Raw genomic sequence first — 15,501 nt, forward strand, 5'->3', positions numbered from 1 at the left:
TGTTGTCTGTCATCCTGACCTCCTTCTGCAGCCTTAATATAAATGCACATATATATATATAAACTCTCCATCACTCACACTATCCAGCTCAGCATTAAGGCTGAAAGACAGCCACAGAAAATACAGACCGAGTTCAATAAAGTGGACATACATTTGAAATAATTCAATTAATCAGCCTTCATCACGGATGGATTTTAACACCGTTTAATCACCCAAACAATTTCACACTTCTGAATTCCTAACCCACACAAACCACTTTTAAAAATGCCATAATGAACTCTGTCAAAACGTCTTTGTGCAACCACGAAGACACGTGACACGACCTGATTCAGAAACCCTGAACGTAAGAAAATGTTTTACATTTTTAATCCACCGACCGTGTTTTAATTTGTTTGGCGCCGCACGCGGAGACGACGTGACCAGGTGCACTGACCGGAGTGACGTAAACAGACCAGACGTTCAACGAACGTAGAAATGGTACGGTCCACTACGGGGGTGGCTGAAATTGTGTCGCATTAAGTTTTCCCACGCTTGAAGATAAAAAAAAAAAATAAATACATTATGATATTATAATTACACGTAAGAAGTATACATAAATGTTTAGACGTCCCCAATAAGTTATTCTTAATGTCTTCTTTGGAGATGGGGTGTAGTGCTATTTGTTGACGTACTGCACCGCCCCTGTGACGTGGCTCACATGGGCACGCGCACAGGTAATATGGGTGTCATCCATTGACTGTATATAAAATGGGGGCTCATCTGAGGTTGTGTCACCACTGTTAAAGTCAATAATGTAGCCTGGAAATGTTTATTTTAATTTTAATTTAATAAAGTCAATAGTGTAATCATGCTGTTGTCCCATCTCAATCAAAACACAGATGCTGACTAACCTGATTAATGATAATTATGGATTCAGTAATTGCTACTATTTGAAGGAAATTCAGAGTTATCTCTTTACATTAGAGCGCTACTTAGAGAAGCAGAAGACCCTGTCTTTCCCTCTCCATGTCACCAAACATAAGACCTCTGGTTTATTAGATGGGCTTCTTTTATGCTTTTATTTTGAAAAACAAAAAAAGGGGAGTTTGGTGCAAAAGTCAATGAGAAAAACCAAAGTATATCAGGGTTAAAATCTTTCCAGGAACCTGAGGTGGGGACAGACAGACAGACAGACCGACCGACCGGCTGATGACTTTGACGGTGGGGGATTTAGTGAAAACGGCTGACCCAGCGTTTTTCCCCACAACTGATGGAATCGACAAGCCGGAGTGGGGCGGCAAAAAAAAAAAAAAAAAAAAAAAGCGTCCCCGTCTCTGACTGAGCAAGCCTCACTTCCATGCTTCATTTCAACAGGGAATGAAAGAAACAAGTGTGCTGGGGTTGGAGGGAGGCAGGTGATTGCCCGAGTGTGTGTGTGTGTGTGTGTGTGTGTGTGTGTGTGTGTGTGTGTGTGTGTGTGTGTGTGTGTGTGTGTGTGTGTGTGTGTGTGTGTGTGTGTGTGTGTGTGTGTGTGTGTTAGTGCGTGTGCATAATTTTGCTTGTCTGCTTTTATGATTGTGTGCATAAAAAAATGCACCGCTTGCAGAAATTGGCTCGCAGGCCTACGTGATGATGGCACAATAAAGGTTTTCTGCAGTCAATACTCCCAGTGTAGTCCAATGATTTGCACAGGGCCATGCATCGCTGGGAACTATCTGAATCAATAAGCGCGTAAATAAATTAAACCGGTGGCGACGGCACGGTCGGAAGAAAATACATCGCCAAACGGCAAAAACGTCAGTGAAATGGAGAGAGTAAGCGCTTCGCTCCTCCGCTGGCACCGACAGAATTAATTTCAGTTTATGCCTCTTTGAACTATCTAAACACATGAGGCTGTTAAGAGTGGGTGTGGAGGGGGGTTGGGGGGGGTTGGTGGTGCAAACTAAATCCAGAAGCACATTCCTGATGTAAAAATATGCTAATGTGGGATTCGCCGCCACCCGCAGCAAAGGTCGTCTCCCAGCGGCATCGATCCTGCCGGCTCGTTTCACAGCTCGTCTCCGCTGACGGCAAAATAATCTGGGCCACAGATCTAATTAAGAAATAACCTAATTGAGCATTAAGTGTTGGGAAAAAAACAGCTCTTCCTCTCGGGACCGGTGAGGATCAATAGTGTCTTCATCGGGGTGGTTTTTTTGTGGGTTTTTTGCTGAATTTAGGAGAGTCTGGACAACTGGTGGATATAAGTGGTGAAGACAGTGGAAAGATATTGGTCACGTAACCGTGGTTTTAAACGTGTAACATCAACATGCAGGAGAAATGAATCCGCAATGAACAGCAGCCTTTTAAATGGGAGGAAATGAATTATCAATGTGGGTTTTTTTCCATCGTTCGTCTGTTGGGTTTCATTTTCTGACGAGGAATCTGGTGAAAACAACCGTCGTTGGAAGCTAAGAGGATTTTTAAAATGGTCCTCGCTGCTGGTTGTGTAACAATAACAGTAAAAGAAAAGAAAGAGTGATGGATTACACACGTCAAGATAGCTCCAATTTTCTGCTCTTCAGTTTTGCTCTTTCTCTGCCTTTAATGTTTCGTCCTCTTCATCAAACATCAATAAACATCAGTGGATGAATTCGGCGAACCGCTTTATGACGACGCAACAAAGAGCCCTCGAGTCCGTTCCCTCCGAAGTGCTTCCTGTTTGTTTACTGTCAGACGAAGGGATGAAGGACGAGCGACGCCAGGAGACGGTTTCGTCTCCAGAACCGCACGAGCTCAGACTGAAAACGAGACACTCAGCTCTTCATCAAAGAGTTTAAAATGTGTGACGATTGTTCACATTTACGTTATTTTTTATTCTGCTTCAGAAAGTCGAGGTCGTTTCTGAGCGACGTTCGCGTTTCAAGAAGGGGGCGGAGCTTCACTGTTCTGAGACCTGAAGATGGCGCGTCGGGTCAGGAGACACCAGGTGGGTTTCTCTTTGGCGTTGCCGGGAGTTGTGTCACCTTGAATTCGTCCCCCAGAGTCAGACTGTCAACACCGAGTTCCATCGGAGGGTTGTTAGCGTCGTTATCTGTTGGTTCATTGGAGTTCAGCTGTTTGACAGCTGGTTGACTCTCGGCCTGGTTGTGTTACTTTAGCTTAAACGAGCTTCTTGTGTTTTATTAACAGATCTACATGACGTCGCCCATCTTTCATGTTCTTGTTTTGTACCTGCAGCGAAGATCCTGAAGAACTTTGAGGATATTAGATCGCAAAAATTGGCAAATGTTTTGTATTTTTTGTTAAAGTTCGAAGGAAGTCATTGATTACTAAAGCTGCTGTTGAACATTTTCTGCACAACTTTACTCCTAACGCCCATAAATCCTGTGGATAGACTGATTGATTTACATCAATCCACTGAATACTCCCCTAACCCCCCATCTCACCAACAAACCCCTTTTGATTGACAGAAGAAGTCTTCAGCTGAAGGGGGCCACTCCTTAGACAAGCAACGCTCTCGAATGCCTAAACACCCAATTAAACCTTCTCTTAACGAGCGTCCCTGCGATCTTTGACATCCCTCCTCCACGATAAGAAGACACTGATGTGTACAGAGAGACAAGACGTGGAGGGAAATTGAAAAAAGCACATGTATTAAATCAGTAATTAAAGTCAGAGTCGGGGGAGTCGATGGGGAGAGGTAAAAATCGAGGAGACAAAAAAAAGAAAAAAAAAGAAAAGGCAGCAAGTGTCAACCGGTGTGATTAAGTCCTTGCGGTGTAATTGCACGAGGGACTGGAAGGTATTGTCGGTGTCAGAGGAAGATTTCCAGGAGCGACGGGAGGAAGAAAAGCCCGTCTGGGCTCTCCAATTGAAGTGAACAATACTCGCGCAGAAAGAAAAGCACGAGGGCTGAGTGCTCGCCGCAGATAAAACCAAACCATCTGTTGTTGCGCCCCGCCGTTACCTCGCGGGCCTCCTCTGTGAAGAGGAACGAGACGAACACACGGGAGCCTGGCGGACGCATTCAAATTAAAAGCCCTATTTTTCTTCTTTTACCGCACCGCGGTGAGCTCTCGGTTTATATCTCCAACTTTGTGGATTCTGTTGTCGGAAGCTGCAAACAAACAGCTCGACCTTTTTTTTTTTTTTTTTTTTTTTTGTCACACCGGATGTGCAGAGATGCTGAGATGTATAGACTTGTAGGACGTCTCTTGGAAGAAGAAGAAGGAAAACAAAAATAACTGGAAACTGTTCAGGATCCGTTTTGGCCATCTGCCCTGATCGTGGCAAAAAGGTCACAGCGAGAGCGTCGTCTGGGCGAAAAGGTCCGCCGGCTGCAGCGCGTCGTGCCTCGAATGTGTTTACCGCAACGCACGAGCTGACGAAGGAGATGAAGACGCAGGAAGGGCGGGCTGATTACTGTTTCCTGTAAATTAAACTGGGTAAACGTCAGCGTGTTCGGACTCCTGGTTGGTTTTTTTTAAACGAGTAACTCAGTTACAGTCCAACGCACAAAATATGAATACGCCAGAATAACCTGGATAATAAAAGACTTAAAGGACTTCAGCTTACTTAACGAGAGAGAAAATAATCCTGAAACTAGTCATTTTTGGGACTTGACCCAAACCGGTTGCTAGGCAACAGGCAACGTGGACGGCGTCTAGAAGATACAGAGGCTAACAATTTAGCAAACTAACGTAAAGCAGGAAGTGCAAAGACACAGACAGAGAAGATGAATACCACAAGAGGACAAGAGTTCTCGTGAATTTTAAAAAGTCTCGGTGTCGTGGGTCAATATATATAAAAACATTAAAATCATCAAGACATTATGCAGGCAAAGGGCCTTAAGCTGACTAATTTATTTGCTGGCATCAAACTCAAAACATTTTCTTGGTCAGTGTTCAATCATTTCCTGAGCGTGGGAGTAATTTGTAATTCAATTTGGAAGGAAACGTCTTCATTAATTTTTCCTCTGACCATTTAAATGAACACGTAACGAAGCTCCGGTCTGATGGTGGGAGTTAAAATCAGCAGGATGAAGTGACCTCGAGGTCCGCCACTTTAAAAATGAAAAAAAAAAGATTCCATTCAAAGAGCTTCAGAGTCCAGAGCTTAACAGCCCTCCATTTGTGGATGCTTTCAAAATGCAAATGTGGGCCGTCGAACGCTGCAAAGCAAACCAGCCATCACTTACTGTGGGAGGGGGTTGAGGGGGGGGGGGGGTTGCACGTGTGCAGGTGAAACCGACCCACACATGCAAACTAATTAACCTGTCGTTATCCACACCTGCGCTCCGAAGCGACGATCGCACCAGAGACCGAATTGATTTTCTCTACTCGTCTGTGTTTTGCCGGCTAAGTGAGGCTCGTTTCTCCGAGGCTGTCATTTTTCAATTTGTTTGATCGTTCTGGGTCGGGCCGACCTACCGCCGCCTCTCCCTCGCTGCAGCGGGAACCAGAGCTCAGACGTCAACGTGCAAATTGTCAAAGATGATTTTGTCGCTGGATTAGTAATTGAGATAAAAACAGTAAAGCTAACGTGAGCTTAAAATATGAGGCTGTGCTAGGAACGATGGAGGAGGAACTGCTGGTGAATAGCGGTTTCCCGCTATAAGTGGGCGGGGCGTAGTGTCCTCTGGTTCCCAATCAGATGGAGTCAGATCCACCGCTAAGCTCCTCCCCTGCTCGTCCAAATATGGTCATTTCTGGATCTCGACGGCCAAACTGCCGAACTCGAGGCTTCACGTGGCTCCGGCTCAGCTTCACCCACAGAAACCGCCAAAAAAAAACCGCTAACAAAATCAAATTGGGCAAATACACTAATCCAAGTAAAATAAGTGAAATCAGTAAATTCAGTAAGAGATAAAAAAGGGCAAAACATTGTTGTTGGATGGCTAAAATTGGTGAAGAAATTGAATAATAAAAGATATTTATCTGTTGAATCCACGATAGATGCATTTACATTTCTTAGATGTTGACCAGTACAGTTTTAGAGTGTCTGCTGTTTATAATGATATAATACTGTATTTTACACATGAATAGTAGCTCTATAAACACTTGTTTCTCTTGTGACTGTGACTTCAGTGACTTGTGGTTCCCGCCTACTGAAAACTCCTCACTTCATCCTCGGCATGTCTTATTAAACGAGCCTCCACGCTTAAAACACAGAACTTTGTCCTCTAATCCTCTCAAATATTTAAGTTTTCAGTTGTGTGACATACCATAGGAGTGTTCTCTGAAAAATTGATATTGCTTTTATTCACTCTGTTGCACACTGTCACCCAACACTGACTACTACAAATGGGAAACATAATTTTTTTTTTTTTTAAGCCTCATCCGCTTGCCAGACTTAAACGGATGACGATGTCTCGGACTCACGCCAAGAATCCATGATACATCCTCGAGAGCGCTCGCATAATGCGGTGATACGAGAAAGTAGTTACCGGGACGAAACATTTAATGCTGCGCGCCGGAGATAAAAACAAAAATGCAAATGAGAAGCCATCCGGGTAAAGATGAGGAAATTTTAGTGAGTTACTTATGACTTTTAGCACGAGTTCAAATCTTTGAAGTTTGGTGGGCAGATAAATCAAGACATTTTCAAGGTTCAGATTTTACATCAGACTTTGGGTAAAATTTTGGGGGAATGAATTCTTCAACACACCTGCTTTCAACCAAGTGTTCCTGAGCCCATGCATTGGGTGTGTTGTCATTTTGGGGAACCCTGTTGCCATGGCGCCACAGTTCAGGCGGAATGTTTCCCCTGAGACGCCTCAGAAGGTCCCGGTGGAACTCGGTGTTGACAGTCTGACTCAGGGGGATGAATTCACGGTGACACAACCCCATCAATGTCAAAGAAAACCCATAGACGTAGACTTTCTGCAGCATTTCAAGGGTCTTTGTTGACGATTTCCAGAGTTTGACATCAAATTCTGATATTTCTCTGCTCCAGTTTCAGTTCCGTGGTGAACATCGTGACTAAATGGACCCAGTAGTAAATTTAAACCAAAATCGGGCAACACGCATCTTTAAATATTTAGCTGCAAACTGTTTTTTTTTTTTTAAATGCTGGAAAATGAATATGAAACACTTCTTTACGCGACACGAAGTCCAGACTCCAGAGTAATTGATGCCCTTGGAAATAAAGAGGCTCTGCGGTCATTAAAGTAAAGAACGCAGCAGTGATTGAGCTGCTTGTGGAGCGCGGTCATCATTCGCTGCTGCCTGAGAGGAACAGAGGTGTTTTTCTGCAGTAAAGCCGGCTGCAATTGGCCCCCGGAGAGCGTTAATTACCTCCGTGACACTATATCAATAAATATTTGAGGAGAAAAGAGGCTCCTGAGGGTAAACAAAGAGGCCATGCCTTCCACCGAGTTTACTGAACCGTGAAATATGAGCTTTCGATACATAAAGCTAGAGGGAATACGCTTTAAAAAATAAATAAATAAAATAAAATTTCATGGGGTCCGTTTCTTCTGAATAAGAAAGTAGTATTTCTCCAGAGAGGACAATTATGCTGAAATGTAGTTTTTTTTTTTTTTAAATAAAGACTGCCGGAGTCCTTGTTTCAGATTCAGAGTGTTTTGCTTTAATAGTTCACTAAAAACAGCCGCTGCTTGCGTCGTCGGACCGAACACAAGCAGGAAACTACAACAGGAACTTCACAGCATTTTACAAACACACAGGCACAGAAATGACAAACGTCCCGCTACGTTTCTGTCTTCTTTTAAGTTTCTGTAAAAAAAAAAAAAAAGATGTACAGGGCAGTTTTAGATTTGGAAAAAAAAACTATTATTACAGAGAACAGGAAGGAGATTTTCTTTCCTGGATATGAACAGCGTGGGAAAAAAAAAAAAAAAAATCACAGGAAAATGTCATGTGACTGAAAGGATAAAAAGGTAATAGGTTGACCGGAACAAGCCTTTTTGTGCATTCCATCATTTTCCAGTTTTTTTCCTTCAAATAATGAAACTCATAAAAGTTATCATATAGACAGTATATGGGTTGAAAAAAAAAACCAATTGGTGGATTTGTTTTTCCATCCCCGTTTCATCACATGAAAATTAATTCATTAATGATGATTCCCTGCCAGAGAGAAAGGAATGAACACAGCATCATTCATCATGAAGGGAGTGAAGTCAAATTTAAGTTATTCAGGTTACAATTTACTCCTACCTTTGTGTTTTATTAAGGTAAATCAGATTTATAATAATTTATCACTGCAGCTAATGTTATGATGGCTTTTGATGGTGTTAAAATATTAAAAGATTTTGACCCATGGCACGTCCAGATGTCCCCAAAACGGCTGCTTGATGGCGACCTAAAGGACTGATTTACCCAGATAATTACAAAACAGGTTTGCATTTACGTTTATGTAACCATGCAGATTTTGTTTGCTCAGGTTTTAAGTTATTACTCGTTATAAAAGCACAGTTAACAGTTTTTAAAGGGACGATTTCTTGGTAGAAATTAAATCTGTCAGTGATTTTAAAAATGAAATAAGAATATTTATTGTTGTTTTCTTTATATTTTGGGCACCAAACCCATCAACTTTGAGTCTCTTTCACTTTACACTAACAAATATTGCAGTTTATTTATGTGTAGAAGCTGGTGCATAAACAGATAAAATAATACTTGTGCAGTAAGGCAACAATGTCCAAGATCTGTTTGTTGTTTTTGGCGGCACCTGTGGCCATAAGGGGGAATTGCAGCTGTGTTTTTTGGACTTCTTTTCAGAGATCGAAATGTCTATATTTCTTCTTTGGATTTTGACTTGTTTTTTAAGTTTAATCTGTTTTTTCTGAATCCCGAGGATGCGTCCTTGGAATTTTTAAAAATCTGTTTATAACTGAATTGTAGCACTGCAAACCATTATATTTTACATTTTTAGATGTTTACATAGTGCTTATAAAGGTTTGCTGTCCATACTGCATCCGTAACAAGTTAATAAGTCATTTATTAACGCTTCATAGCTCAGTAATAAGCCATTCAGAACGTTTTTGGGTTGCCAGGTCCATTTACGGGTCTTTTAGATGCTCTAAAGAGATGAAAGTAATACGTTTTCACAATCTGGCAATCTTTAATATCGTTCTCAAAATTAATTATTGATAAGCATGAATTTATGGTTTATTAACCATTAAAAAAAACACTATTTCCAACCTGTAAATGCAAATAAATGTTCAATGTGAATAGCCTTTTGTATTTTAACTGATTTTCTTTTATCTCAGTGTCTTGCCAGAAAGAAATACTTCAGTCTCAAGTGTTGAGAAATTAGCTCGTTTTCCTGCAGCCTACAGAGCGCTGAGTACTCGCAGCTAAAAATATTCCAACTTCCAGCAAAGCTACACCGAATTTCAAAAGGGCTTTTCACTACAGTCTCATAGCAACCGTGTTGCACATGAACCAGTTCAGCTTAACCGACTCCTTCTCCCACTTCATCTGCGAAACAAATAGCTGCCCTGCTGCAAAATGAAATCTCTGTAGTTTAAAAAGTCCAAATCAAAGTAAGGTTTTGTCATTTTCAGGGGGAAAAGCTACTTTTTTTTTCCTTTTTTTTTTTGTACTCTCAGTATTTGGATCATCAATAACTTGGTTGTATTAGACAAGATTTTTTTTTTTTTTTTTTTTTAAGTGAACATGTGTATATATGTATTTATATGCAACATTTCGATGCAGTATTTTTTATATGCAAGTGCCCAAAATAACAAACGGTCTTTCCTCATGTTTTTGATGTGTCATGCCTCAAAGTGCGTTGAATAACTTTGTCATGTTTGTATCTTAAAGAGCAAACACACAAAGATCATCTCTAATCTGACTTCTAAATACCAACAAAGTAAAAACATGTCAACAAAAGGAAAAATTTATCCGAAAAATTACAATCATTCTGTACATGACGAGGCTGCTGTACAAAAAGAGTTCGCCCTGTTTGTGTGCACCGTTCAGTCGACGGCTTTACAGCAACACACCAACGACTTGCCTCAACATAGAAAAGTGAGAAGAAAAAAAACTAAAAAATAACCCCAGCAACATCCATCTCTGCGGAGAAATATTCAAAAGCGGATAAATCGATACTGCCTTCATTAACAGGAAACCCTGCGGCAGCCGCCCACTCCTGCCCCGCTACTGACCCATTACTCACACACATAAACACACACCGCTGCACAGCACAGCCGAGCCCACATACCCACCGCTTTCTGAATTAAGGAAGGTTTTAGGACGAGGAGTCGATGACGTGAGCGGTCGGCGGAGAGAGCCCGGTCCGAAGCTGCAGCGGGAGAGTAGATGAAGAAATTGTTTTACGTGGAAAGAACCTATTCGGAGGGAAACACAAACCTGACGGAGGTGAAAAACCAAAAGAAACGCTGCCATCATATAAGAAAACTTTTAAAAAAAGACTTCTGTCGAAGGTCAAATGTGGCACCTCCTTTATTTGAAGGTGAATCTTGACATTTTGGCTTATTGGGTTTTCTTGCAGAGAGTTGGATGAGAGGATCAACACCCAACTTCAGGGATGGAGCCATTAGCTTAGCTTAGCATAAAGACTGGGAGTAGAGGGGAAAAGCTAGCCAGCTCTAAAGACCTCAGATTTACCTACTGTAGCATGTCTGAACTTGATTTTTTTTTTTAATCCTTAACATAATCAGAAATGTCAAAACATCAACTTATGTTTTGGGGGGAAGTTACATGGGGAGCTAGCATGCTTGCAAAGGGAACCAGCTAGCTTAGCTCTCTTTAAAGTGCAAAAATACAACTAGCAATACGTCCCAAGCGCTCAAATGATGTTATCATGGCTTGTTTTGTTTGTTTAAGACTTAAAAAATTACAACTGCGAAAAAAAAGTAGTAGTTTTTTTTTTTTAGATGCGGGAACTTATTTAGCATGTAGCACGTAGCTTCCCGTAACACCAGCTGAAAGAAGCGTACAGCTAACGCAGCTCTCTTCACAGTGGGCAGATATCAAGGTGATATTGATCATCACTAATTCTCTGAAATAAAGCAAAAAAAACAACAACTTCTTCTTTTCCAAAATGCAAGTCGACCAATTCCAAGTATTTCTTTATCCGACAGCATGTTTTTTGGTGGTTTGCATCTCAACAGGCGGCTGGACACAGTTTCATCAAATCATTTTACCAGTTCAGGTTAAGAAAAGAAAACAGTCATAAAGAAAAAGCAACTATCACCATCTGTGGAAGCTGCTGACAGGCCAAAACACAACATAGAAAACATGTATAATTTTTATAAATGATCACAAATATGTAATTTTTCCTTGACGCATTCTTTCATACCATTGAAGCCCTAAAACGAAGCAACTTAATTCTACCGGTACTTGTAGTTTAGCTGCTGTGGCACGTATGAACGTTTACAATCCTCCTTTATACCAACGATGAACCATCACAGCAAGTTTGTTCTGAAGAAATTGTGTAAAATAAAAATAAAAAGGAAAAAAGGAAATCCGTGTTGGTTTTGAGTTCCCTCGCCTGAACAGTTAATACGAGGGAACGAAGAGCAGCCGAGTCTGGACTCTGTGTACTTGGAGACCAGCTGGAGACGCCTAAACAACACGATGATAACTGATCTACAAACCACAGACTAAACAGGAAAACCAACTTCCGGCCTAAAAAAATCAATAAAAACAGCTGGCCAAACACGTCTGAGGAGATTCCTGGAGCGTTTATTCAGGGGAAATGGAAATAATGGAGAGGGCTCGGAGAAAAGACTTGAATGTGTATTTCCGTTTGATTTCAGTTGTCCAAAGTAAGAAAACTAAGAATCAGAACGGCCGACCGGTTGGTGGATCTCCTTCCTGCCATCTCCACGTCGCTCCGTAGTTTCCTTGAAGGCCCGTGATGCGAGTTTAGTCCTCAGCTGAGTCCCGCTCCTGAGGAGAGGCGGGGCTAACGGGCGGGTGGGGGAGGAGTCCAGGGGTGAGGGGGTTGAGGGAAGGTGGGGGGCGCGGCGGTCCGAGCGGCCTCCTCCCCCCCCGCCCTCTTCAGCCGCAGGAGATGACGGTGAAGCGTTTGGAGATGCAGGACATGTTGTGCAGCACGATGCCCAGCAGGAAGAGCAGCACGCACGCCACCAGGATCACCGTGCACACGCCGGACCACGTGGAGCCCTTCCCCCCTCCGACTCCTCCTCCGCCCCCCACCGGGCCCATGACCCTCCTCTCCCCGTCGCCTCCCTCCAGCCCCATGCTGACGCCCTCCAGCCCCATGGCCAGGCCCAGAGGCCGCTGCTCGGGCATCGTCACCACCGTCACGCCCTTCTGCTGCCCGCCGGGCAGGAAGCGGCAGCCCAGCTCGCCGGGCAGGCCGAGCGCACGCTCCTTGGCGAGGGGCAGCGGCAGCATGTAGCAGCCGTTGCTGGGCAGGCGGATGAAGACGGGCGTGTGCTCGGAGGCGTGGGGGATGGCGATGACGGTGATGATGTCCGGGTCGTCCGGCAGCTGGGAGACGGACAGGCCCGGGGGCAGCTTGGTGACGCCGCGGCACCACGGGCAGCGGATCTCCTTCTGGCTGCTGCGCATTTGGGTCAAACACACCGAGCAGCAGGTGTGCCGGCAGTCCAGGAGTTTGGGCCGCCGCCGGGGGCTGTAGTAGTTAAAGCAGATCTGGCACTCCAGAATCGAATCCTGGGAAAGAGTCTCCATCTCAGGGGGGGGGTAGTAAATAAATATTCTCCTGGCTGGTGAGAGCGACGTAACACCGGGCGGATCTAGAAGAGAGGCTCTCCGGGTGAAGGGAGGGAAAGCACGGCTGGCTCCGACGCTCCGCGATCCACCGCCGACTTCACAGTGACATCACAGCCGCTCGGTGGCAGCATCGCCCTTCATCTGCAACGCCAGAGAAACACATGTTAGACAAGAAGGGAAGGCAACGGCAGCAACGTGGATTCAAGCGGGATTCTTTTCTTTCTGGATATTCGCAGGAATCCGCTGGAAAACGTCTCCGGACGTCTCAACAGTCTGCAGCATCAGCTCAGAAAGTAAAACAAATACTGAATGCTCAACTATGAGATCCAATATTTACCATTTCTCCGATGTTTCTCAAACATTTTGTAAACCATGCTGCCGTTGAGCGCTTCGTGTTTAACCTTTGAAAAAAACCGTGACTAAAAAAGGGTCGACTCGCACAAACTTTGGTTTCTTTTCACTTCGTCAACGCTTTTTTGTTGTTGTTATAAAACACTTCTTCGTGGTCACGGATTACACGAGTGTGCCAACTGATTTTATTTTTTTATTTTTTCACCCGTACAGAAGTTTCAAAATAGTTCGCTGTGATGTAAAGTCAATATTTTCTGCTGGCTGGTCATTTTTAGCAAACAGGACAAAATGAACTGAATTCTGATCAGATGTGTGAAGAACTTTTTCCAAATGATCATCAACCTAATTTTGATATAAACGTTCTTAAATGTGATTATTTTAAGGTTTGGTTTTTCGGGACACGCCAGTAACGAACCTCCGAACCCAACCAGAGGATCCAAAACCTGACTGATCTGCATTTAATACAATTTCTTCACCAACCTGTCATTACAATGCCGCATAATTTACCAGCAGTGCATGAAAGTTTTGTGAATCACCTGATCAATCTGGAGACTCTGATTCTTGCTTTTCTTGTTTACTTTGCTGAAATCGGAATTTTTCCCGTTTTGCCGTTGAGCCTTCGAGGAGCTTGACTTCACTTCAGATGATGTGATGCATCCCAAACTCCCAGTTCCCATTCCAGACTACTAATCTCCCATCCGGGCCTGAGGGAGGGCGAACCACCTCGATGCATTTACAAACTGAAGGGATATTGTTCACATCAGCCGGCAGCTGGACTGCAGCAAAGGGCCGAGTTCATCCGAGCCTCGGCCTCCGTTAAGTACCTCTAATTCTTTTAACCGTCTCCTTCAGGCCACAACAAATTCCTCCTCCTCCTCCTCCTCCTCCACCTCCCGCATAATCACGTCTACCAGTGTTAATCCATGCGGAAGCCGGGATAGTTTTGCTTTTACAGATGATTAAACTCTGTCAAAATAGCACCATGGAAACAATGAATAACCAAACAGGAACCTGCCAACTTTAAGTTTGATTTTTTTTTTTTCGCCTTCCGAACATTTTCAAGTGTGAAAAACTGTCTCCTGTCTGGACGCTGCCGTGGCGACGGAGCCGGCGTCCCTCCAGGCGTGACGGTGAGACAGACGGAGAGAGACGACGAGCGGCGACAGCAATGGAAAAAAAAAAAAAGGGGGTGACCACTGGTTTTGTCCTGCAACATCTCAGCGCTTCTATCAAAAACAAGATCGCAGGCAATTAAAGGCGCCGCTGCGCCCGGCGGGGACGCAGATGTGGCGATGACAGATAAGAGTTCACGCCGAGCACGCTCGCAGCGGTTCATTCGCTCCTTTTATAGCTTGGTTCATTTGGACGAGGAAGGATGGATGATCACATTTGACCTTGAGCGGCGGTAAATAAACCGCAACAAGACAAGGTTTAGGGTTTAATAGCGTTTTTTTAAAGAGCCCGCCCATCGAACGGGAATCATTTGGTTGATTGATCTGACGCGGTTCGCAGCAGAGTAAACACGGGAGCCCAGACGCTCTCGTCCGTAGCCACGTCGTCCTTCAGCTAGAAAATCCCTGGAAAAGCCTCGGGATGTCCTCGGGGTACGTAACAGGCCTGTCAATCAAACAGACACACCCCTCAAAAACACATCATTTTGAAGCTTATTTTCTAATTAATGAGGGTTTATTTTCAGATGGACCTCCAGAAACGACTTTAACTAACAACACGAGAAATAACTCGTGGAGAAATGTATTGACCTCTAGTGGCACCAGGTGGTATTGCAGCTTAAGGCACTTCTGAATCGGCCTCATTTTCTAGACCTGGAAGCGACGAACACTTTTATTTTGACAGGGTCATTCGGGGTCAGCTGAGCAAATCCTTGAGGGAGAAGCGACCGCTCGAGTCCGACGGGGGAAAATTACAATATTTGATTGTGAAAACAAAAAGAAATTAAAACTGCAAGCAGTGATAACAGGCCCTTGCACTCCCACGCGCCGCCTCCCCGAAGCCGTCTCCCCGACATGCAGCGCGAGAGGGACTGCATATCCCTGCTTCTCACAAAACAGGTATATAATGTATGGTCTCACCACGCCGGATGTATGTGACACGTTTTGTGAGGTTTCAAGCATCCGTTGACCTTAAACATCAACTTCCTGTGACACGGCGAGGGAGCCGTTTGGCCACGCCCACTCGCAAAACACATATCACATGTATCGTCTCACCACGCCAGATATATGTGACACATTTTGTGAGGTTTCAAGCATCCTTTGACCTTAAACATCAACTTCCTGTGTCACGGCGAGACATCCAACTTTGCCGCATCGTCACGGCGACGCCCATTGACAAAGTCGAACGAATGTCTCAGTATATCATCAACTACATGTTTAGGTTGTTGTGACCCGACTTTACGTTCATGTGGTCAACCAGCTCGCCGTAGAATGTGAAAGTATGAAAAGTGTCATTTCCAGTGTCCACCAGGGGGCGCTATGACTAT

General features: G+C 43.9%; 1 protein-coding gene across 1 annotated transcript in view; it reads right to left on the bottom strand.

Moving 5' to 3' along the window:
* Positions 1-7,737: 7,737 nt before the first annotated feature.
* rnf152 (ring finger protein 152) overlaps positions 7,738-15,501 on the bottom strand; it is a 36,932-nt gene continuing 29,168 nt past the window's right edge. The window contains exon 2 of the mRNA XM_069706804.1: positions 7,738-12,794. Within this exon, the coding sequence (XP_069562905.1) occupies positions 11,952-12,611 (660 nt within the window). The 5' untranslated portion in view covers positions 12,612-12,794 and the 3' untranslated portion in view covers positions 7,738-11,951. The remainder of the gene's footprint in view (positions 12,795-15,501) is intronic.

Source organism: Brachyistius frenatus, unplaced genomic scaffold (assembly GCF_029030835.1).
Source record: "Brachyistius frenatus isolate BFR_SWC_R1_liver_20210118 unplaced genomic scaffold, ASM2903083v1 Contig_65, whole genome shotgun sequence".
Taxonomy (NCBI): Eukaryota; Metazoa; Chordata; class Actinopteri; family Embiotocidae; genus Brachyistius; species Brachyistius frenatus.